We start from the raw sequence: 23,573 nt of genomic DNA on the forward strand, positions 1-23,573 counted from the left end.
AATGTATTTATGTATATTAGTGTCTTACACACAGGTCTAATGTTTAATTACAATTCCTGCTTTTAAGTGTCTGAGTAGACTAGACTATTTAGTCCAGGATTTCATCGTAGTTTTATCAATATCAGGCGATCAGACACTGGTATTACCACAACATCATTCATCAAAAACATGTTGTCATTCCCACCACAATCACGTTCAAGATTATGGAGCTGCATGTATAAACACAATCCCACCATGATGTACATTGTGATCTTGTGGAAACCGCTGTGAGTCAAGTTTCCTGGCTTGTGAAACGTTTGTTTTTTTGTGTGTGTGATCCAGATCCAGCTGCTACACGCATTTCTCTTTTTTCTGTTGCATTATGGGAAACTTGCTAGTTGTTGCAAATTTGTTTCTCCATGAAATATGCAATCATTCTAACCCATTATTCTAGATTAGGACGAAGAAAGTTCAAATGCACAAATATGTAGATCAGACTGATTTCTCGAGTGCATTGCTACTTGTTGAGAACATTGTTTGTCCAAGATTTGCTAAAATGGACCTCAAGACCATTGAGGGCTGCCCCACTCTTGTGAAACACACCTTCATCTGACCTGTGTTTCACATTTGCTCTCTTGTCAGATGAGGTTTACAGGTTAAAGGTAAAAATGTTACAGTACAATTACATATATATCATTCTTATGTATTAGTTACCAGGTGAAGAAAACAAAGAAAAATCACACAATGAGTGTACTAGATATTATGTAAGAAACTTGCAGCCTTTCAGTATAATTTGTTGGTTTGTTTTCAGATAACATACAGGGCATGCATGAGAACTGCCAAGATGTTGTTTACTTTACCAGTAAATGTTATTATGTAGCTCACGAGACTTCTACCTAACCAGATCATAGCTCTACAGCATAAAGAAGAAAATGAGAAACAGGAGAGAAAGACATTTGAGTTGAATTAGACAAACTTTCCCTTAGATTGCAAAAAATAGACATGCAGTAGACTTTCTCTGCCGCAACCTTTTTGTAATAATAATAATAATAAATATTTAATATTAAATAAACATGTATTTATTTAAAATGAATCAAATATTGTATTTAATAAATAAAATCTTTATTTGCAAATGTTCCCCACAACCAGTGAGCTTTTTTGTTTTTATTTGATTTTTGTCATGTAGCAGCAAAAAGAAGCTTAGACATAAAATATTTTATTTGATTTATTTTAAGTTTTATTTAATTTAAATACAATTTTTTAAAATGAGTTTTATTTTTTATTAAAAAATATATATATTAAAATAATAAAATTAAATTAAATATAAAACATTTATGAATAAATAACATCGGCCTATGTATTTACAATGCCCTTCACTAATATTGGCACCCTTGGTAAATATGAGCAAAGGCGGCTGTGAAAATAAATCTGCATCATGATTTTTCGTTCAAAAATTTCACAAAAATTAATTTAAACAATTGAAACAAGTAAAACAATTGAAAGTGGGGAGAAAATCTCATGATGAAATAAATGTTTTTCTCCAATGCATGTTGGTCACAATTATTGGCACCCCTAGAAATTCTTATGAGTAAAATTTCTCTGAAGTATATTCCCATTTATATTTTACATTTTTTAGCACACCAGGGTGACTAGGAGCATGAAATTGTCAAGCCATGTCTTTCTGTTCCACAGGAATATAAATATGAGGAACACAAAAGCCAAATTCCCTTAATCATACATCACAAGGTGTTAAACCAAAGAGTTCTGATGTGCAGAACAAGATTTTCTGGAGCTTCACAAAATAGAAAGTGGCTGTAAGAAAATAGCTAAAGCATTGAAAATCTCCATTATTTCCACCATCAGGCCAATTAAGCGGTTCCAATAAACTAAAGATGTTACAAATCTGCCTGGAAGATGACGTGTGTCTTTCTATATCATCCTAATGAACGGTGAGGAGGAGCGTTTGAGTGAAGACTCTCCAAGGATCACAGCTGGAGAATTGCAGAGATTAGTTGATTTTTGGGGTCAGAAAACATTTTTAAAAAAACAAACATCACACCAGTGCACATCATGTTGTTCGGGAGGGTTTCAAGGAAAATTCTCCTAGTTCATCCAAAAACAAACTCCAGCATATTCAGTTATCAGACACGACTGGAACGTCAAATGGGACTGGCTTCTATGGTCAGATGAAACTAAAAAAATAACTTTTTGGCAGCAAACCCACCAGATGGGTTTAGTACAAACAGGGATAAAAACAACCCCATGCCCACAGTTAAATATACTGCTGGATCTTTAATGTTGTTGGCCTGTTTTTCCGCCAGAGGTCCATCTTGTTTAGATGCATGGCATCAATCATGGATTCTGTCAAATACCAACAGATAAGAAATCTAAACCTGACTGCCTCTGTTAGAAATCTTATAATGGGCCGTGGTTGGATCTTCCATCAGGACAGTAATCCAAAACAAACATCAAAATCAACACAAACATGTGTCACTGAGCATAAAATGATACTCGGCCGCCCCAGTCCTCTGACCTGAACCCAATAGAAAATGAGTGAGGTGAACTGAAGAAAGGAGCTGTGAATCTGAAAGATCTGGAGAGATTCTGTCTGAAGGAATGGTCTCTGATCTCTTATCAGGTGTTCTCCAAACTCATCAGGTATTAGAGCAGAAAACTTAGATGCTTAGTGGAGGGCACCGTATTTGCAAATGTTCCCCACAACTAATGAGCTTAGTTTTGATGCTATATAAGAATGAATTTATTTTGATTTAAGCTTACATAGCAACAAAAATAAGCTGCATGTTATGAGAACCAATGTAATCAAAATTTCCATCTAGTAACATATGTATTTCTCAACAGAATTTAGCTATAACCTGGACTGAAAGAAAATGAAAAAATACATTTGACAAATTCACTCAATTCAGGTTTATTTTTGCTTTAATAATCAATAACTCACTGCTTAACATTGACAGTAGCTCAGTGTATTGTTTTCAAAACAGTGATTTAGCCCATGTTGTCAGTGCAAACTCACTTTCCTTAGAGCTCAAACTCCAGCAAACATTACACCTTCCTTTAGCCTCAAATTACTCTAAACGGAGGGCACTTGACGTAATAGCAAAGCCTGACACATCAACCATTAAACTAAACACACATGCTCATAAACTGCAGTTGTTTTGGAGTGGTGATCTCAGTTATTTAAGACACTTCTTGTTAAGGATGACCACAGACAGTTAGGTTAGTTTGATAGGTATACATTTAGTCAATAACCAAAGAAGAGCTCCTTTGATTTTACTATTGGAGAGAAATTAGGTAATTGTCATGGCTCAGTCAACAAACAGATATCAAAAATAAAAATAAAACTTAAGACACATTTAGCTACATGCGGCACTATCTAGTGTTTGTTTTACATTGTTTGAATGCATCTATTCAACATCCTGTAAGATTGGACTTTATTCAGTGATTGGACATTTTAATACTTTGGTTTCCAAACCATCTTAAGATATTTTTAAGTATAATGACAGTAACTGAGGTGCAAAAAATTGCTATTGTGTCAGTCTAAAGCTGTACTGTCAAAATAAAATCTGTTGGTCTCATTGATGAGGCATCTGAAGAAAAAAAAAAAAAAAATTATGAAAAACGTTACCAGCCAACAGTGTCTGTCAGGGGTCACTGGGAAGCATCTTAAAGCACACTTCTTTCTTTAAAACAAAATAAAGATCAGTAAAACATCACATTAAAAGTGCAAATCCTCATTAAAACAAACATTTTCAAAAAGATAAAAATCTAAGTTGTGTGTGATGATACAGATTTCCCCCACAGTCTGATTGTTTTGTGCAAAGTGTAGTTCATCCAAAATGAGTCTTCAAAGGCTCACAGGTTCATGTTCCTACTGAAGTAACAGACATCATCCATAGCTGCTGTGATTCTGTGAGAATGGACAGATATGGGATTTAAATAAACATTCTGCAACAAAACTTCACATACCTCACTATCATGGGCAGGGGGCGCTATTGATTATGGAATCACACTTTGCAGCTTTTAAAGTTCATCGTTTACAAAATTTTGACCTTGTCATCTAGAGAAAAGGCATTAGTGGTGTGGGGGAAAAAAAATGGTGTCTTTACCTCTGGGCCTGGTATCCTCCCTGACACAGGTTTACTAAAGCATACAGGTGTCTCAGAGCATATTCATACTGCAATAAGAGAGAAAAGATGTCACACAGCAAAGCACAAGTAAATGATGCAGATGAAAGAGGACAAGGAAGCCTGTTCAAGCTGACTGTTTGTACCTCCTGCTGGTGCCAGTTAAAGCATTGTTTCTTGTAGTGCTTGACGGCAGTTTTATAACATTCATACTCTGAGAGTTCTTCACGTCCTTCCAGGTAATCCTGCACTTCCTCTTTCTCCTGTACCACATGCTCCACGATCTTACGCATGGTATTACCAAGCAGCTCCCGCATCTACACAAACAAACATAAAATCCATTATAAAATTATCTTCTTGACTGAAATCTGTCACATACATCACTTACAGTATGCGTTACATTAACATTTAAAAGTTTGGGGTCAGTAAGATTTAAGTTTTTAAAAGTAGTATTTTATGCTCACCAAGGCTGGGTTTATTTGATCAAAAACAGCTTTAAACCTGCAATTTTGTTCATTTAAAAAAGTAAATTTCTGTGATGCCAATGGAGAATCTTCAGCAGCCATTACTTCAGTCTTCAGTGTCACATGATCCTTCAGAAATAATTCTAATTGCTGATCTGGTGCTCAAGAATCATTGATAATCCATAAGAATTGTTGAAATCGGTTGTGCAGATTAATATTTTTGAGGAAATCATAACTTTTTTTCAGGATTCTTTATTTAATAGAAAGTTCAAAAGAACAATGACTTATTTTAAATGCAAGTCACATTATAAGTGTCTTTACTGTCAGTTGATCACTTTAAAGGTGGTGTATGTATTTTTTCAAAAGTGCTTTAGAAAACCGAGTCGGGCCGAGTACCAAAACAAACTTGTAGCCAATCAACAGTAAGGGGCATGTCTACTCATGATGAGGAGGAGAGAGCGCTCGGTGCACATGACAGACATTAGCCGAGCTGAAAGAAGACCGAAAGATAGAGATGGTGGATTAAAAAAAAAATCAGCAGAACAAATGTAGGATTACACCGCGTCTACACTGGACACCGCAACAGCTAAAGTGTCTATACTGGACACGACAAAGTGAGCGTTGAAAATCATTTGAAATTTGTGTCAATGTCATAAATAGAACGCAGCCTGGAGCGGGAAGGCCTGCGATCGGACGCCGAGGTTGCTTTGTTTCTTCTCGATATGCGAGTAACATTGGTTTTGCTTTGTTTCACAGAACTAATCGTTGCCTGGGTTATGTGTGGGGTGGATCTATCACAATAGGGGCGAGACCCTTTTGGGGTAGGGGCATGTTTGTTTTTGTGATTTGAAATATCAACTTTGGCTACCAGAATAACTTACCCTACCTTTAATGCATTCTTGTTGAATAAAAGTATTTAATTAAAAAAAGCTTACTGACACCAAATTTTTTAATGAATTAACTGAACACTTAAAATAAATGAATAAATAATTATCTGTTTAAATTGTTGGGTAAAAAGCAGTGCTTCAAACCTGTAGATGTTCATGGATTTCTTTCATGTAACCAACAACAGCATTAACGTCATTGGTCTTCTGGAGTTTTCTCTTCATGATTGCAAGGGGCACATCGGGGCTGCTCATGAGGTCATGTTCAGTAATCACAGGCAACGACACAGGCTCGGGTGCCTTATAAAGGCCTTTCGAATTACCCTGGAATGCAATCACCCTCATGTGGGACAGCGTCTAAAACACAAACAGACCAACAGTTACATTTGGCAAGTACAGACATGCAGACAGTAGTCAGAACAGCATTTCTGCTTTTATCAAAGACTTCCTTGTCAATAAAGTACACATGACTATAAACGGAATCTTTCTGAACTAGCCAGGAATGAGAGACATTTAGCTATTTAGTAATTAATTGCTTTGCAGAACAAATAATTAAGCCTTCACCAATGCTGATCAACCTCGCAATTGTGCTTGGTAGTGTAAAGACAGTGCTTTTTCCTTAATGCAAGTGCTAATTTTTAATATTTACTAAATGTATTTTACATCTTAGTGTTTGTGAGTGTATTACCTTGTTTCCATACTGCATCACATGGCTAGTGTTGGTTTTGGCCTTTACGATCTTGAACTGTTTGGCCAAAGTCTCTTTGCTCAGATCCTCCTAAAGAAACAGACACAAACATAATTTGAAACACCTTCCCATCGCCTGGTCTGCGTGACTCCACATTATTTCTGTTTGTCTGTATTCAGGGTTGTGAGATTCTCTATTATCAATATGATCAGACTGCTGCACATGCTGAATAAATGCGATTCTCTTCTATCTTTATTAAATCTGGACCTAAACAAAGTTCTGTCAGATGTGTACGAACCACATCAGAGTCTTCCATCCAGTTTACACTGTACCAGTCTCCCAGGTAGGTGTCTCTGGCTTCATCATAGTAACAGGCATATGAGGACTCATCAGGGTTGGCAGCGGTGGTAGCATAGACTGGGATGCAAAGAGAGAGGAGATACAGATTATATGTATGGTATTATTTATATACACCAGCATGTGTGATGGTGTTAAAGAATCACTTACCATTAATATCAACTGGCAGAGGTTTCATCAAAGAGCCAGATTCACAGGCCTCAACATAAAACACCAACTATGTGTGCGAGAAAGGATTTATTAAAAACAATTAAAAAAAAAATTAAATAAAAAGATTGTATCTTATGAGCAAATACATGTAAGTCACCTTCTTGTACTTGTTGTTTTGGTGCATGAACTTGATGGTTTCCATCAGGTCATCAACATGAAGCTAAAACCAGATAAAAGTAGAAGAATGATTTACTGCAAGTTTCTACAGATTAAAGCAATCTATGAGGCACTTACAACATTCCCATTAATTTATAAACATGTCATGAATAAGGAAGTGAAGCAATAACTCCCCCACCCGATGATCATGCACAATTACTGGAAAAGTTGTCAGTGCAGCAAGTTGTCAGTGCAACTCACAGCTAAACCTCCTGCGAGTTAAAGGTGTTACTCATTATATGAGATCTATGTTAGCTGACCTACTTCAGGAGTATCTTCAGAGGCGGATGAAAAAACTGAGATCATCTGGGATTGTTTAAATTAATATACATTTTTAACTATTTACTTATGTTGATTATATCATTTGTAATGAAACTAGAAAAATATATAAAATAGAATAATTTACACTAGTGGTCTTAGACTTTTGGAAAGAACGGTTTAGTGTGCGTAAATAGGATCTGAAATTATCTGACTCAACTAAATGACCGCAGGAAGCAGAAAGTGCTTACATCATCATTAGGGAAGGCCAGCAGACCTGGGGCTCCGTGATCAGTGAAATACACAAACACATGATCATTTGGACCACTGCCAGGAAAAAGAAGAAGAAATTTATTTTATTTTTTTTAAATACACTGAGAAAGGAAAGTATATCATAAGACCCATTTTTCCACATATCTGACTTAACATGCACAAACAGACAAAAGAGACTGAGACTTCACAGGAACTGAAGACAATAAATTTAGTAAGACACTAAAACCTACTTTACATTTCAACACAGTTTTTATGGGAACTTGCCTTTTCAGCACTTTTCCAGAGCCTCCCTTCACACTGGCAGCATCACCTTTCAACACCGCCAGGAAGTTCTGAGGAGTCACATCCTATACAACAAACACACAGTATTAAGTAAATGGCAAACATCAATTGCTAAATCAAATCTCAGATTCAGAGGTGCACGTATTGACTCACGTCACCAGTGTAGTCCTTCAGCACTCCTTTGTAAACATCTGATCCGTTGGGTCTGTTTATGATAACTCCTGGAGTAGGGTTACTGGACACGCACAAAAACACGGTCATATGAACCTCTGTACTGAAAAGGCTTTTGGTTTTTAAGGAGCAAAACTGGCAAATTGATTCTTACAAGCATAAAAATACCACAAACAATAATAAATAGACCTCTTTCTTCTCAACTTATCAAACATAGGTTCAAATTTATCCCCTAAACCATGTGACTAAGCCAACTATCAGATAAAACATCGCTTTCTTTCATTGTTTAATTCAGCTGGAACACCTGACCTACATATGAATTCATAAAAAAGCCACTAAAGCAATAAAAGTCACCGCTGTGCAATTTCCAATAAAAATATAGGCCTAAAGGTTAAAATAAGCGTGTGTCTATATATGGTCCAAATATAGCTATTACATAAGGATTAAATTAATATTGTACTCTTTTATAGACATGAGCTCTATTTGGTTTATGAACCTTAAAAAGAAGCATATACCCCATATACATTCATGACACAAACATCATAAATGCCGGCCACTATCACGACCATGAGAGAAAAACCTGACAAGTTACAATTCATGCATTTTTCCTGTTGGCAGACTAAGTCTTCTGGTGGTTAAATTAGATACGTGTGACTTCTGCAAAGAAACTGACTCGAAGCTTTGTTTCGGTGTGCGTGTGTGTGCATCCTTGCATGAAGTGGAGCTAAATATTTTTTTATGTCTACTGTTGGAAGTCAACACTTTAACAAAACGATTTAGGGGAAGTGGTCATATTGGTGATCGTGAGAAATTACCCAGATATATATTTTTTTAAATATCTGAAACAGCTTACAGCACGTTTTCTACAGCCTGAGGGAATGAGGGTAAAGTGCTTGTTCTATCACTATTGCATTTGAGCAAAGTCATGAATCATTTCTTACTAGGCTTGATCCAATAGCTCTTGGTTTACCAGACCAAATCTCACTTGTAGTGGTTCTCAACAATAGTCCAAGGTCAACAAACTTCCAAGGGGGGGGCCCAATAAATCTTAAAATTATTTACTGTAAATTGTTAACATACCTAAAATTAAACTCTTAATGTGCTAAAAGAACACTAAAATGAAGATGTACATGATTAAACTGACATAATTTTTGTAGTTTATTGATTTTAATTAAAAAAGAAGTACAAGAGATACATATAAGCTTTGAATATTGTTTTTGACAAACTGAGGGCCTTGAAGTCAAAAAGGTCGAGAACCACTACAATATACTAGTTTGTTTAAATAATAGAAGTCATACTCACTCAGGGCTCTGAGCAAGATCGTCATACATCATCACCACAATCTGCTCATCGGGAATTCCGTTCTTATGGACAATCTGGTACGCATGGCACACGTCGGCCTATACACAAACACAAATAAAACAATAAATATCTAAACAGACTTCAGATATGACAACTGACTAACAGTTTGGAAAAACCTATGTACTTTCTCCATCTCAAAGATCAGTTTCACACTCACCTGGTGTCTGTAATTGTACCAGCCATTCGAACCAGCCACAATGACAACCCAGTGCTTCCCATTTTCTGGCTGCTCGGCAGGAAAACCACTCACTACCAGCCCCAGGCTCAAGGCAAGACCTAAAACTGCTACTGTCTGTAGGCTCATCTCCGCAATCTACCGGAAACAAAATAATCAGAAAAACACCATGCATGCTATTAAAAGTTTAAAGATTGTAAACTTGTCATAATACAAAAGTACTAAATTTAATTTAGCTAAAAATATAATATACATGCATATTATAATATAGGCATATGGTAAATACCCACTACAACCTTTACAGTTATGCAAATAACGCAGTGTTGACTATCACGTGACAAAACATGTCCTATAAAGTAAGACAGATCAAATATCAAGTGTTAAAAATATAGGTGGTCTTTTGAGTTTTTTTATTTTATTTTTTTTTTATCAAAAGCTCCCCATTACTTTGAACATTTCATACTTACAAAAATCAACCGTAGTTAATTAATACAGCTACTATAAAACCCTAATAATTCTCCCTCAAACATAAAAAGTTAAGATTTTGTTAAATGTCTAATTTTAGATGAGACAAATACTACAAGTATCAAATACTACATTTCTTTGTGGTAATAAATGACTTTGAAAATGATTGTTTACTATGGTATATTTTGTAAGTGGTCTCGTACTCATCTTATAAACAAACAAGGACAAAACAACAGGCCATAGGGGGATTTAATCTGTACTCCTGTTAGCTGAATGCGATATTTACCCTGGAGTTGATTAATTATACAAACCATAACCAAACAAAATTGGCAGGACTATTATAAAATACAAATATAAGTAGTTTCTTTGCCCTTACCCGTTCTGTACGCGCTGCCCGAGCTGCCTGTACCGGAGCTACTCGACTCTTTATTACAAACAACGCTACGAGGACGCATGCGCAGCAGCCAATCAGCGCAAACGGACTCCGTGTGCCATCCAATCAGCTCAACGCGCCGCAGTGCAGCATCCAATCACCTTTGATCCCTGGGCGGAGCCTCAACTGACCGCCTGAGTAGTCGGTCATGTGCAACTAGTTGACTGAAAACAAAAAGAGGAAGCTTTTCAGAAGTATAGAAATGCATTGAAGTGGTCTGCCACTTGACAAGGAAAGTCTAACCGTTATGAAACTTCAGGGGAAATGCCTCAGCTCTTTTAGGGGATTTAATAATTGGCTTTAAAAAATCTCATTTTTGCTGAGAAGCCGCATCATAGATACTTGCCCTTCTGTCTTTTTTTTTACTATCTGGGCAGAAAATAATCGAGCACATGATCAGGTCATCCGTTTGTCATATGACTGCTGCACCCACTCATGTTTTTTATAGCTGGGTTGGTCTCACCTGTTGTGCTGTTTTTACAGGTGTGGTAATAGAAATCAGGAACAGAGCATGGCTTGATGTATCTGTAAGCAGCCATTTTACATGCTAATGCTCACTGTTGATTCAGATCAGTCTATAATTATCTGTAGCTATTACTGGTAAATTCCTTCAGCAGCTTCTCAAGTAATTTACTAATAATGATTCTCTATCTTTAGGCTAGCTCTATAGTTTAATTATGAACAGTGTTGGGCAGTAATGCAGTAACAAAGTAGTGCAACTAATTACTAATAAGATTTCAGTAATAATCTTATTAGTTTATCCAACAATCAAATAATTCCTAGATTTATTTTCATATTTCGCAGTGGTGTCCCCAGCAGGCAAGCTTGGAATATGGAAAAGCTTACATTCAGCAGATAGAAATATTGCATTATATTGTCAGGAAAAAAGATTATCTGAACACTTTTGTGTAAGGTGTAGCTTTACTTTATTCTGGCATTAGATCCCACCCAAATCCCTTTATATAACATTATATTATAATTAAAAATCTTTTTGGAAAATTAAACAGTTTCTTACAAAATTATGTGATTTTATAAAATACATAATGAAATATAATCGTATATGGGTAACGGAGAAATTTAGCTTCAAGCAACACATGACAATTAATGAGATTAATACAACACTTCTGCTTGATTGTCACTATCAGTCACTATTGAGTGTTTGTAATAACTTCTGACTGCGATTCAATGTGGATTTTGGTCAAATGATGAGGAAGAAATATGTTGTTAGTAACATTCTAGAACAATTTTATGTGGAAGATGCAGAGTTACAACTTCTGTGGGGCGTGAAGAAAAAGTAATGTAACTAGTAGTGTAGCTAATTACTTTTGCCAGAAAGTAATAAGTAACATTATTACTTTTGAAAGGAGTAAATAGTAATGAGTAATATATTACATTCTTTGAGTAACTACCCCAAAACTGATTATGAATTACACCTGTAAAACTGCAAATTATCATTAGTAATGCTTGATTTAACTTGGATGACAAGAACCTCTGGGTTCTGGAACTCACAGATCTCTGTGAAACCTTTGACAGCAAATATGCGTTTTATCTTAGCAATAATTTATTACACCAGTATTAAAGTCCCTCTAATATTAGAATTCACTGTAAATTCTTCTGCAGGTGTACATGTCTGTTGACAGCCACACGCAAGCTTCTTCCTCAAAAAGTCCCCTCAATATTTTAATAGATTTTCATATATGATCTCTGATTCCTATTATTAGAGACCCCACGATAGTCTAAGCTATTTTAACAAAAACATAAGAAAAAAATGATATAATGTAGCATGTTTTGCTCAAGAAAAGCTAAATGGCTAAATTACTTACAAAACCCGAGTAATAATTTGAACATGAATTTCTAATTACTTTCATTACAATTTCTTAATACTTTCACTTTTTTTTTCAATTCTGCACTCGGTTCTCCTTGCCATATCTCAGCTTGGCACAGCAAACTACACTTCCAAAATGCACAAACACTACCAAATCACTTCATACATGTCTCAAATCAAGTCATTCCTCCATAATCACAAAGTTTGTCACCCAACAAACACACTTTGTCACATATATAAACATTTATCAAAGCTTCATGACATTCATAACTATTTGAATATCTATTAACTAATGTTGCGGTTTAAAAAAAAAAAAAAGAGTAATGCTTCTTAGTTATATATAATGTATGTTACCAATATCCGATAAAGAAAATATAAATATGAAGAAGTAAATGCTACTCCACAATCAGGACTAGTCATTACTGAGGAAATTCAGATGTTTCTTCTGTCATTATGAGAGTACCTAAGTGTAACAGGACATCAGTTAAACAGGTTTAGCACACTGTGAAATGTAACTCATTTATTTTCTATTTTAAGATATCAGCTTTACTTATTGAGTGCTTTTCTTTATCTTAAAGACATTGTACCGATATACAGATTATGCCAGTGATCACAGCCAAAGCAATGAATAACTGCACTTAATGAGTATTAAAAAAAAATAGTTTTTGGCAAATGGAGCCATTTCCTTGTTAATCAGTCAGTGGTTTGTGTCATCTCATGATGTCTCATGAGTTCATGCCCTAAATGCACTTCAATTCATCCTTCTCATAAAAGAACACCATCAGTCACTCGGGAGCAGGACTAAATAAAATGTATGCATTGTCTTTATTTGTCCTGTAAATGAAAAACAATATAACAAAATGTAAATACAATAATAAATATTCAAAGCCAAATCTTTTTACAGACACATTTATATATTCATACATAACTACATGTGGTTAAAAACCACTTCTGTCCTCAAGCTAAAGAAAAACTGTCAAAACGGCAGAAACGAATGTGTCGATGATTTTGCATTTTGCATTCCAAAGGCATCGGTAACCATGGCGATTCAAACTGTGAAGGAATAAATAATGTGTGATCTTAGAAAGTAGTGCACAGCTGCAAATTAAAAACAAAACAAATCATAGTGCAAGTTAAAGTTTCTCATAACACCTCTCCGTTATCAAATGGATCCTCAAAAAAATAAACGAGGATGAAGAGTAAGGATGCTCTGTATCAGAAGCACCTGCTTCCTTTTTATCATCATCATCATCATCCTCACCGTGATCATCTGTCTTGGCAGCTAGTAAAACACAGTCTGTCACATGATTCACTGCATGTCCAGGGCAGCACTGTGCACCTGACTTAATTTGGCAGAAATACAAAATAAAACTTAATTATAGCTGTAATAAAAACTCTTCTCTGCGTGTGCATCAAGCTCGGTTGTAGTGTTCCCTGTGAGTTTACATGTGTTTACAGCCGATGAGATGCATAGAACCTAAAAAACAGAACGAAACCGCAGCTGCTCGTAAAGGAGAGAGAAAGAGAGAAGAGTTTACAGGAGCTGATCTCTCATGCAGCATATCTGAGGAACACAGCGCAAGGCAGCTTTCTGTTCAGATTTGAGCAAATGTGCTTCTTGCAGCGTGTCTGAGTGTGTATGTTCTCCATTTGCACAATTCCCTGGCTTCTTGCGCCCTGATCAGCAGCTGGAAGTGAGTGTGGCCTCATTCTTCCTCTGGCCTGACATTAGACGAGTGCATCCTCACACTTCTGCCCCCAGTTCAATCACTCCTGTCTCTATAATGGGAACCAATTTATCATCCACCTGGACCAGCAGGATGGTCTTATCAATGTGAGACCGACTAACCGGATCACGACTGCAAGGCACCCAACGATGAACCACCTATGGAGAGAGAGAGTGAGCAGTAGGAAATTAGGATAGTACAGTCATGGCCAAAAATATCGGCACCCTTGGTAAATATGATCAGAGAAAGCGGTGAAAATTAATCTGCATTGTTAATCCTTGTTTTTTTATTAAAAAAAAAAAAAATCTAACCTTTCATTGAATAATAAGAATTTAAAATGGGGGGAAATATCATTATGAAATAAATGTTTATCTCAAATACATGTCGGACACAATTATTGGCACCCCTAGAAATTCTCATGAGTTAAATATCTCTGAAGTATATTCCCGTTCATATTAACATTTTTGAGCACTTCAGGGTGATTATGAACATGAAATTATCCAGTCATGGCTTCCTGTTTCACAGAAATATAAATAGGAGGGAAACAAAGCCCGAATTCCCTTAATTCATCCATCACAATGAGAAAAACCAAAGAATATATTTCTGATGTGCAGCAAAAGATAATTGAGCTTCACAAATTAGTGATGTGGCTTTAAGAAAAAAGCTAGAGTAGTGAAAATTCCCATTTCCACCATCAGGGCAATAATTAAGAATTTCCAATCAACATAAAATGTTATGAAACTGCCTGGAAGAGGACGTGTGTCTATATAGTCCTAATGCACGGTGAGAAGGAGCGTTTGAGCGGCTAAAGACTGTCCAAGGACCACAGCTGGAGAATTGCAGAAAATAGTTGAGTCTTGGGGTCAGAAAACCTTTAAAAAAAATAGTCAAACAGCCCCTACATCACCACATGTTGTTTGGGAGGGTTTCAAGAAAAATTCTCCTAGCTCATCCAAAAACAATCTCCAGCATATTCAGTTATCAGACACGACTGGAACTTCAAATGGGACTGGATTCTATGGGTCACAGACTCACTGCTGTGATTGTGCGCAAGGGATCTGCAACTAAATAATAGCTTCTAATCTTTTATATCTGCCTTATGTTCAACTGTCCCAATACTTATGCTAACATCAGATAGAGGGATGAAACTCTAAAAGTGCTGAACTTCTTAGCTGGTAAAACATCTATGTGTAATACACAATAAAGCGCTATATAAATGCAGCATTCATTCATTCATTGTATGTATGTATGAATGTATGTATATGACATTGCTTCAATTTCTTCAAGTTCCTATGACAATATATTTCGTACATGGAATTGTAATACATGTTCATATATTACATTTGTCTATGAGGACCGTGTTGTTTTAGTTTAAAAATAAATAAATTTGTATTTAGCTTTAATTTATTTTTAATTCTGTCTTAATATTTATAACTTTATATTTAACTTATTTTAGTTAGATGCCAAGACATTTCTAATTTGATGTTTTTTTAGGTTTTCATTTGATATTTATATTTTATTTCAATTACAATCATTTTACATAATTTCAAGTACAAAAATGATTTTTAAAAGTTTCAGTTAACAATAACAACACTGGTGTGCGATGTACTCACGTGACCCTCCATGCCTTCTAGGGGACTCCAGTCCCTCCAAAAGTTGCGTCCAGATCTCAGTCTCATGCTCTCATCTGGCCACACTAGCTCCTTCCTCTTGGGATGATTCATTACATCCAACACCTGACTCACATCCACAATCTACAAACAAAACATGCATATGCTTCATTATTACAACAAATTTCGCACAATTAAGATCCAAATACGAGAACGCCAGACGATCACCTGCACTCTGTAGGAGATGTCGTCCCTTCTCAGACAGGACAGCGAGGGATTGTGATGATGATGGTGGATGTAGTGAAGATGATGTTGGGGGTGAGGATGGTTGTCCGTCCCCAGCACTAAGGCTTCGTTTCCCAGAAGGCTGGCGAGCGTGTGGGCATGTCGTTTGCAGGGCGGGATGGAGTGGGCTGAGAGGGAGCTGGAGGGGCCGGGTGGGTCGGGGAGGGTGGCTGAGGCGTTGGTGCCCAGCCGGAGTTGGAGGGAGGTGGGCAGCGTGCGGAGAGAGAGCTGGCTGCTGGAGGAACGTCTGCAGGGCTCCAGACCCGTCACAGACGTGCGGAGTGAAGACTGGCGGCTGCTGCTGTGACGATACGAGGACGATTGACTGACGACAGAAGCACGAGCAGGAGACTGACGAACCAAACCAGACTGCACTGACTGAGAACTCTGACTCGTACCTGAAGAGACAGAGAGAGACTAGATTACTTTCTTTCTTTCTATCTATCTATCCTCCTTTTTATCCATCCACCCATTCATCAATCTATATGTCCATCAATTCATCCATCCATCTGTATCTGTTTTTATCTATCCATTTGTTAATCTCTTTTTATCTATTAATTTGTTCACCTATCCATCCATTTTATCTGTCCATCCATGTATCTATTTTTCAAATCTATCATCCATCTCTGTTTTTATCTATTTTTCAATCCATTTATCTATCTTTTTATTCATTCCTCAATCTGTCCATCAATCCATTTATCTGTCCATCCATTCATCTGTCTTTTAATCTATTCATCCTTTCATCTGTTGAACTACATTTTTATCCATCCATACATCCCTCTGCTTATCGATCTTTTAATCTATCATCCATCTATTTATCTTTTTATTCTATACATCCATCCATCCATCTTTTTATCTATCATCCATCCATTTATCTATATTTATTTATTTATTATTTATCCATCAATCATTCTATTCTTCAGTCAATTTATCTATCTTTTTGTCCATCCATCAGTCTATCCATCAATCCATTTATCTATCCATCAGTTCATCCATCTATCCGTCCATTCATCTATCAATCAGTCTATCTAGCCATCCATCCAACTGTCTACTTTTTTTATCCATCCATTTATCTATATTTTTACCCATCCATCCATCTATCTACATGTCTGTCCTACAAGATTTGAATCAGGCCTAAATAACCTTCACAATCTTTCAACTTTTCACAACACTTTGTCACACCAACATGCAATGCTTGTTTTGATGAAATTTTCTAGTTTTGTTCTACTGTTGCAGAGAATTTGGCAATAAACATATTATACCCATAAAGAGTCATGTTAAACTCTGATAAAGTATCTGCAAATATTAACCAGGTAAGGCCTCATTAAAATACAAAATACATTATATTTATATACAAATTACACAGTAAACGTGTGTTTGTGTTCAAGCAGTAAGTGATGTCTAAGCACTGACGGTGTGTTTACCCAGAGAATGAGGCGTGTAAGCGTGCAGCACTGTGGGTCCTGAGCTGTGCTGGGAATCACTCGCTGCTGTCCCAGAATTCCCAGAATTCCCACTGCCACACGACAAGCCACCCGCATCACAATCTTCAACATTCCCGCCACTGTTACAGCCAGCGCCACAACCCTTACGCAGTCTGCAGTGAGAGAGATGAGCGCTGTTAGTATGACAATCACACTATACAGAAAATACAGAAAACATCCAAACCAAAGTAAGAGTAACAATTTAATTGATGTTCAACAAATAAAAAACAGATATAATACAGATAAACAAATGATAAAGCTTGGCTTATTGAATATTAGATCCCTTTCTACAAAAGCACGTTTTGTAAATGATATGATCACTGACCATAAACTAGATGTGCTTTGTTTGACAGAAACATGGCTAAAACCAGATGATTACATTACTTTAAACGAGTCTACCCCCCAAAATTACAAACATGAACCATGTCCAAAAGGTAAAGGGGGAGGTGTTGCTACAATTTATAGTAATATATTCAGTATTTCTCAGAGGTTGGGTTTCAAGTATAATTTGTTCGAAGTAATGGTGCTTCATATAACGTTATCCAAAGAAACAAGTGTTAATGATAAATCCCCAGCGATGTTTGTACTGGCTACTGTATACAGGCCACCAGGACACCATACAGACTTTATTAAAGAATTTGATGTTTTTCTATTAGTTAGTGCTGGCTGCAGATAGAGTCCTAATTGCTGGTGATTTTAATATCCTTGTTGATAATGAAAAAGATTCGTTGGGATCAGCATTTATAGACATTCTAAACTCGATTGGTGTTAAACAACACGTGTCAGGACCTACTCATTGTCAAAATCATACTCTAGATTTAATACTGTCATATGGAATTGATGTCAGTGGCGTTGAAATTTTAGTTTTGTGTATATTCCATATAGCTAAAGCTGTAAAGCCAACTCCTTGTTACAAATATGGTACTACCAGAAAAGACTGCTTTATAAATAATCTTCCTGACTTATCTCAGTTCCTCGGCATATCCAATAGCTCAGAACAACTTGATGATGCAACAGAAACTATGGACTCTCTCTTTTCTAGCACTTTAGATACGGTTGCTCCTTTACTCTTAAGAAAGATTAAGGAAAAGAGTCCAACACCGTGGTATAATGAGCACAATCGGGCCCTAAAGAGAGCAGCCCGGAAAATGGAGCGCAGCTGGAGAAAAACTAAATTAGAGGTATTTCGTATTGCTTGGCGGGAAAGTACCCTATCCTACGGAAAAGCATTAAAAACTGTTAGATCTGCTTACTTTACATCTCTTTTAGAAGAAAACAACCCCAAGTATTTATTCAATACAGTGGTTAAATTAACAAAAAATATAACATCAGCAGGTGCAGACATTACACAGCAGCACAGTAGTAATGAATGACTTTATGAACTACTTTACTTCCCAGATCGAAACTATTAGAGATACAATTGTAACCATGCAGCTGTCAGCCACAGTATCGCATCAGAGTGCATTATAGATCCCCTGAAGAACAATTCCAACAATTCTCTTCTATTGAAAATGAAGAATTGTATAAACTTGTTAAATCATCTGCTCTGTAAATTCTTCGTCATCAGTTAGGAACCTAGGTGTACTTTTTGATAGAAATTTTTCCTTCGAAAAACATGTTTCTAGCATTTGTAAAACTGCATTTTTCCATCTTAAAAATATATCTAAATTACGACCTATGCTCTCAATGTCAAATGCAGAAACATTAATTCATACGTTCATGACCTCGAGGTTAGATTATTGTAATGCTTTATTGGGTGGTTGCTCTGCACGTTTAATAAACAAACTCCAGCTGGTTCAAAATGCAGCAGCTAGAGTTCTTACTAGAACCAGGAAGTATGACCACATTAGCCCGGTTCTGTCAACACTGCACTGGCTCCCTATTAAACATCGTATACATTTTAAGATCTTGCTAATTACCTATAAGGCCCTGAATGGTTTGGCACCTCAGTATTTGAGTGAGCTCTTATCGCTTTATAGTCTTTCATGTCCGCTGCGATCTCAAAACTCTGGCCATTTGATAATACCTAGAATATCAAAATCAACTGCAGGCGGGAGATCGTTTTCCTGTTCAAACTCAATTATCTACCTAACACTGTTCAGGAAGCAGACACACTCTGTCAGTTTAAATCTAGATTAAAGACCCATCTCTTTACCCTGGTTTACACATAATACACTATTGTATTTCTATAATTCAAATCCGTTAAAGGATTGTTAGGCTGCATTAATTAGGTCAACCGGAACCGGGAACACTTCCCAAAACACCTGATGTACTTGTTACATTGTTAGAAGAATGGCATCTACGCTAATATTAGTCTGTTTCTTTCTTATTCCGAGGTCACCGTAACCACCCAGATCCAGACTGTATCCAGATCAGATGGTGGATCAGCACCTAGAGATGACCTCTACAGCCCTGAACGTCAGCGGAGACCAGGACAACTAGATGAGCCCCAGAGACTGATCCCCAGTGAAAACCCTGTCTCCTAGACGGCCATCGGGACAAGAACACAGGAACCAGATGATTCCTTTGCACAATCTGACTCTGCTTTATTACTGCTGATTTTGTCTGGCCAGAGGAAAATACTTTAAAGCTGATATAAAGCCACCCAGCTTTATATCAAGCCGATGTAAAGCTGCTTTGACACAAATTGCATTGTTAAAAGCACTATACAAATAATAGTGACTTGACTTGACAATCATAACATGTCCATTCTCGTTCATTCAACCACACACACACACACACACACAACCAAACCTGTGCCACGTGTTGACGATAAAGTTTCGTATGTTGGCGATGCTGATTGGTCCTCCCAGTATGTGTCCCAGCTGGGGGTGTGTATTACAGTAAGATGTTGTCAGGGGCGAGACATAGATGGGATATCCGATTGGCTGGTCGCATGAAGAGTTGATCATATTGCGTAGAGCTTGCTTGGCATTCTGGATGCTTCCACGCTCCGGGTTTCGGTTCCGCAAAAATACCAGCTCCTGCTGCTGTCCCGCCCACAGGCCGCGCACACACTCCTTATTCACCTAAGAACATGCACACATGGAAAATCATTTATATGCTAATAAAATAAGTTGCATTTTCCCTGTCAGCCTGCTTTCTTCCATTTGATCCTGTCTTTTTGTCCTCGCTCACCTTTATGACCCTGAAGCTGAGGTAGCGTCTGTTAAGCATGATGATTTTGTATTCGTTTGTCCCTTCGTCCAACACGTGTCTGAGGGCAAGCAGAGAGGGAGAGTTGGACAGGACAGCGCTGCGCCAGGCCGGATCGCCCTCGTGAGCAATCACCAGTGTCTGCTCGTGCGAAGAGATCGCCTCAAACAACACAGATGATTCCTCATACTCATCAGGGGAGGTGAAGTGATCCTGCAGAGTTTAAATCTGGTTAAAATATACCCAAAACGCATAAAATAATAAAAGTCACATTTGATGTGACACAGAGAACAGTTGACGTTAAGTCTCACACACAAATGTGTCTCACCTGGTGCAGTTTAAGCGACATGCGAATTCCAGGGACAACCACCTTCCTCAGCAGTTCCATGTCAGTAAAGATCCATTCGTCTCTTATGGATGAGATCCGGAAATCCCCCTTAAACAAGGCATGCAGCCCATATAGGAAAGACTCCAGATTACTGTAACAGAAACACACACCAACAGAACAAACAAACCAAAAAATGTCTTTATAACAAGCTTCATGGAAAAACTCCAGCAGAGTAAAGGATTTTGCTCCCCCACCTGGACATATGGTGAGATGCAGTTCCCAGAGCTCGTCTTCCCAAAACACACAGACCGTAACACAGCAAAACCAATGCAGAGTCTTTCTCACTGTCCAGGAGCTGAAAGAAATAGAGAAATAGATGGCAGGAAGGTAAAAAGTTTGTTTATAAACACTACAGCTTCTAAAAGAAATTAATACTTTTATACAGCAAGAATGCCTTACATTACAGGAGACATTTTTTTTAACTACTACTACTACTACTTATAAAAAGACAATTAAATGCTGTTCTTTCGAACTTTCTAATGATTAACAAAAATCCTAAAAATCCTTAAGAACGTATCATGGTTTCCACAAAAAAAATATTAAGCAGCACAAATGAAATGTTTCTTGAGCTCCAAATCAGCATATTAGAATGATTTCTGAAAGATCATGTGACACTGAAGACTAGAGTAATGACTGCTGAAAACTAAGCTTTGCATCACAGAAATAAATTACATTTTAAATTATATTAAAATAAAAAGCACATACTTTAAATTGCAATAATAGTTTACAGTATGACTGTTTGTACGGTACTTTTTTTTTTTAATCAAAAAAATGCAGTCTTGGTGAGTATAAAAAAAAAATTTTGTTAAAAAAATCATACTGACCCCAAATTTTTTAATGGTAGCTTAGATTCACTTTGCACTCATCAGCTTTAATATATTCATCAGACATGTGTGGCTGAGCATGAGTTTACCTTCTCTCTCCGGGAGTTGCAGTACTGGATCCAGCTGAGGTAGACTGAGCAGAAACTGTCTCTGGAGATTCCAGCCAGTCTGTGGTCATAGTCTTCATCAATATTAGGATTAAAAGTCGGATCTAGGTCAACATAGTTTCGCTCTCCGCAGCTCTTTAAGCCCTCCAGAAGGGCTTCATTTGCCAGCCACTCCTCCAGTGTAGGAGATGCAATGACATAGTAAATGATGCCCTACAAACATTTAAACACAGAAATAATAAATATATGATTTTTAAAAATTTCAGGAATTTTTTTATTTTTTTTAATCTCGCTTAGCCAATTATCAAAAGAGCAGTTTGGTACAAGATTGGAAGATTTATCTGCTGACCTTAACGTAGTAGGTGGTGAGGATTCGCCGCAGATCAAACACCTGCAGCATAGACGCGGCACTGTTATCAGTGATGCTGTAGCCCTCCAGGGCGTATTTAGTGACCAGAACCTCCCAGGCCAACCAGCGCTGCCCGAATGCAGCATTAAAGGACAGCAGATGGGGGAGATGACCAGGCTCACAGCAACAACAGCTTTCATCTTCTTCAACTCCCTCTGTTATCGCCTCCACCTCCCTCTGCTGGCAGTACGTTCCTGAGATAGAGAGACGAAAGGAAATGCCACAGAATATTTTAACTAGACTCTTATAATCCTTTCAATATTAATAACTCATTTAAAATAACTCATTTGATCCCTGGAAATACAAAGGGCTGTCTTACACTGCATTGAATCAATGTAAAAGATCTCTATTATTGATTAGTTACCTCCTCAGTCTAAGCAACCCCCTCCTAGTTGCTGAATACTAAACTGGCATTGTAAATCTTACTAATGTTACTAACTTATTGATTTCTGAATGACCTGTTTTTGAGGCTTAATTTCTACAAACGGTTTTGATGGACTGGGGAGAAAGCTTTAATTTCTAAATTTAGAGTACAGTGAGCCAATATATTTAAAAAGAGCAAGGAAAATCAAGCAAAATCCAGTTTTTCCATAATATGTCACATTTTCAAGAACTATAACGGTCAGAATTTACACTGATGTTCAAAAGTTTGGGGTCTGTAATACGATTTCCCGTTTTTGAAAGAAGTCTCATGTTCACCACTTTTGACCAATATACAGTAAAAACAGTAATTCTGTATAATATTGTTACATTTTAAAACGATTGTCTTCGTGAAAAATGTGATTTATTCCTGTGATGGCAAATCTGGATTTTCAGCAGCCATTACTTCAGTTTGCAGTGTCACATGATCCTTCACAAATCATTCTAATATGTCCATTTCATGCTCAAGAAATATTTTTGTTACTATCAATGTTGAAAAAAGTTGAATTGCTTAATATTTTTGGTGGAAACTGTGATACATTTTTTCTGTATCATTCTTTAATGAATAGAAAGTTCACACGAATAGAACAGAATTTGTTTGAAATAGTAACATTAAGCTTTTGTTACATAAATATCTTTAATTTTTGATCAATTTAATGCATCTATGATGAATAAAAGTATTAATTTCTTTCATAAGAATCTTACCGACACCAGACTTTTGAACGGTATAGTGAAACTATTTGATTTGTTGACTCTTCCTCTCCTCACCTCTAAACTCAAGTCCTCTGAGCTGAAAAGTGATGAGGCCGTTGCCGATCTCGACCAGGTGAACGAGAGCGTTGAGGTAATCAGATGCCAGGATGAAGCAGTCTCCGGTGCTGTAGTTTCCCCAGCGGCCCAGCTGCAGGTCTCCACACAGAGAATGCTGCAGGGACCGCGTCAAGTGCTCATAGAAGATGGAGTTCAGGTTATTATCATCTGAACCTGACAACATGAGAGATGAGATATCTGTAAAACAAAACTAGTCCACCATGGGCAA

The 23,573-nt window shown here is 37.0% G+C and overlaps 2 protein-coding genes across 3 annotated transcripts in view; both read right to left on the reverse strand.

Annotated features, from left to right (window-relative positions):
• Positions 1-2,717: 2,717 nt before the first annotated feature.
• Positions 2,718-10,548, reverse strand: LOC306882107 (legumain-like). The gene is made up of 14 exons (XM_079436582.1): positions 10,243-10,548; positions 9,384-9,539; positions 9,167-9,264; positions 7,847-7,928; positions 7,676-7,758; positions 7,390-7,465; positions 6,822-6,884; positions 6,665-6,731; positions 6,456-6,574; positions 6,158-6,247; positions 5,617-5,826; positions 4,268-4,438; positions 4,104-4,171; positions 2,718-3,904 (listed from the first exon to the last, which is right to left on the reverse strand). The coding sequence occupies exons 2-14, from the start codon at positions 9,528-9,530 to the stop codon at positions 3,850-3,852; spliced, it is 1,329 nt and encodes a 442-aa protein (XP_079292708.1). The 5' UTR covers positions 9,531-9,539; positions 10,243-10,548; the 3' UTR covers positions 2,718-3,849.
• Positions 10,549-12,918: 2,370 nt separating this feature from the next.
• Positions 12,919-23,573, reverse strand: part of LOC306882089 (pecanex-like protein 1) — a 40,384-nt gene continuing 29,729 nt past the window's right edge. For both annotated transcript variants that reach the window (XM_079436548.1, XM_079436547.1), the window contains 11 exons: positions 23,303-23,518; positions 22,055-22,308; positions 21,688-21,918; positions 20,969-21,069; positions 20,715-20,865; positions 20,369-20,599; positions 19,985-20,259; positions 17,171-17,343; positions 15,690-16,144; positions 15,465-15,605; positions 12,919-14,009 (listed from right to left, as the gene is read on the reverse strand). In XM_079436548.1, the coding sequence (XP_079292674.1) occupies positions 13,869-14,009; positions 15,465-15,605; positions 15,690-16,144; positions 17,171-17,343; positions 19,985-20,259; positions 20,369-20,599; positions 20,715-20,865; positions 20,969-21,069; positions 21,688-21,918; positions 22,055-22,308; positions 23,303-23,518 (2,369 nt within the window). In that variant the 3' untranslated portion in view covers positions 12,919-13,868. The remainder of the gene's footprint in view (positions 14,010-15,464; positions 15,606-15,689; positions 16,145-17,170; positions 17,344-19,984; positions 20,260-20,368; positions 20,600-20,714; positions 20,866-20,968; positions 21,070-21,687; positions 21,919-22,054; positions 22,309-23,302; positions 23,519-23,573) is intronic.

This window comes from Barbus barbus, assembly GCF_936440315.1.
Source record: "Barbus barbus genome assembly, chromosome: 16".
Lineage (NCBI taxonomy): Eukaryota > Metazoa > Chordata > Actinopteri > Cypriniformes > Cyprinidae > Barbus > Barbus barbus.

Coding starts and splice junctions, on each gene's coding strand:
- LOC306882107 (XM_079436582.1), bottom strand. CDS start 9,530: ATGAGCCTACAGACAGTAGCAGTTTTAGGTCTTGCCTTGAGCCTGGGG. Junction 7,929..9,166: donor GATCTTGCTCAGAGCCCTGA/GTGAGTATGACT, acceptor GTGCGTGTCCAG/TAACCCTACTCCAGGAGTTA. Junction 6,248..6,455: donor GGATGGAAGACTCTGATGTG/GTTCGTACACAT, acceptor CTGTTTCTTTAG/GAGGATCTGAGCAAAGAGAC.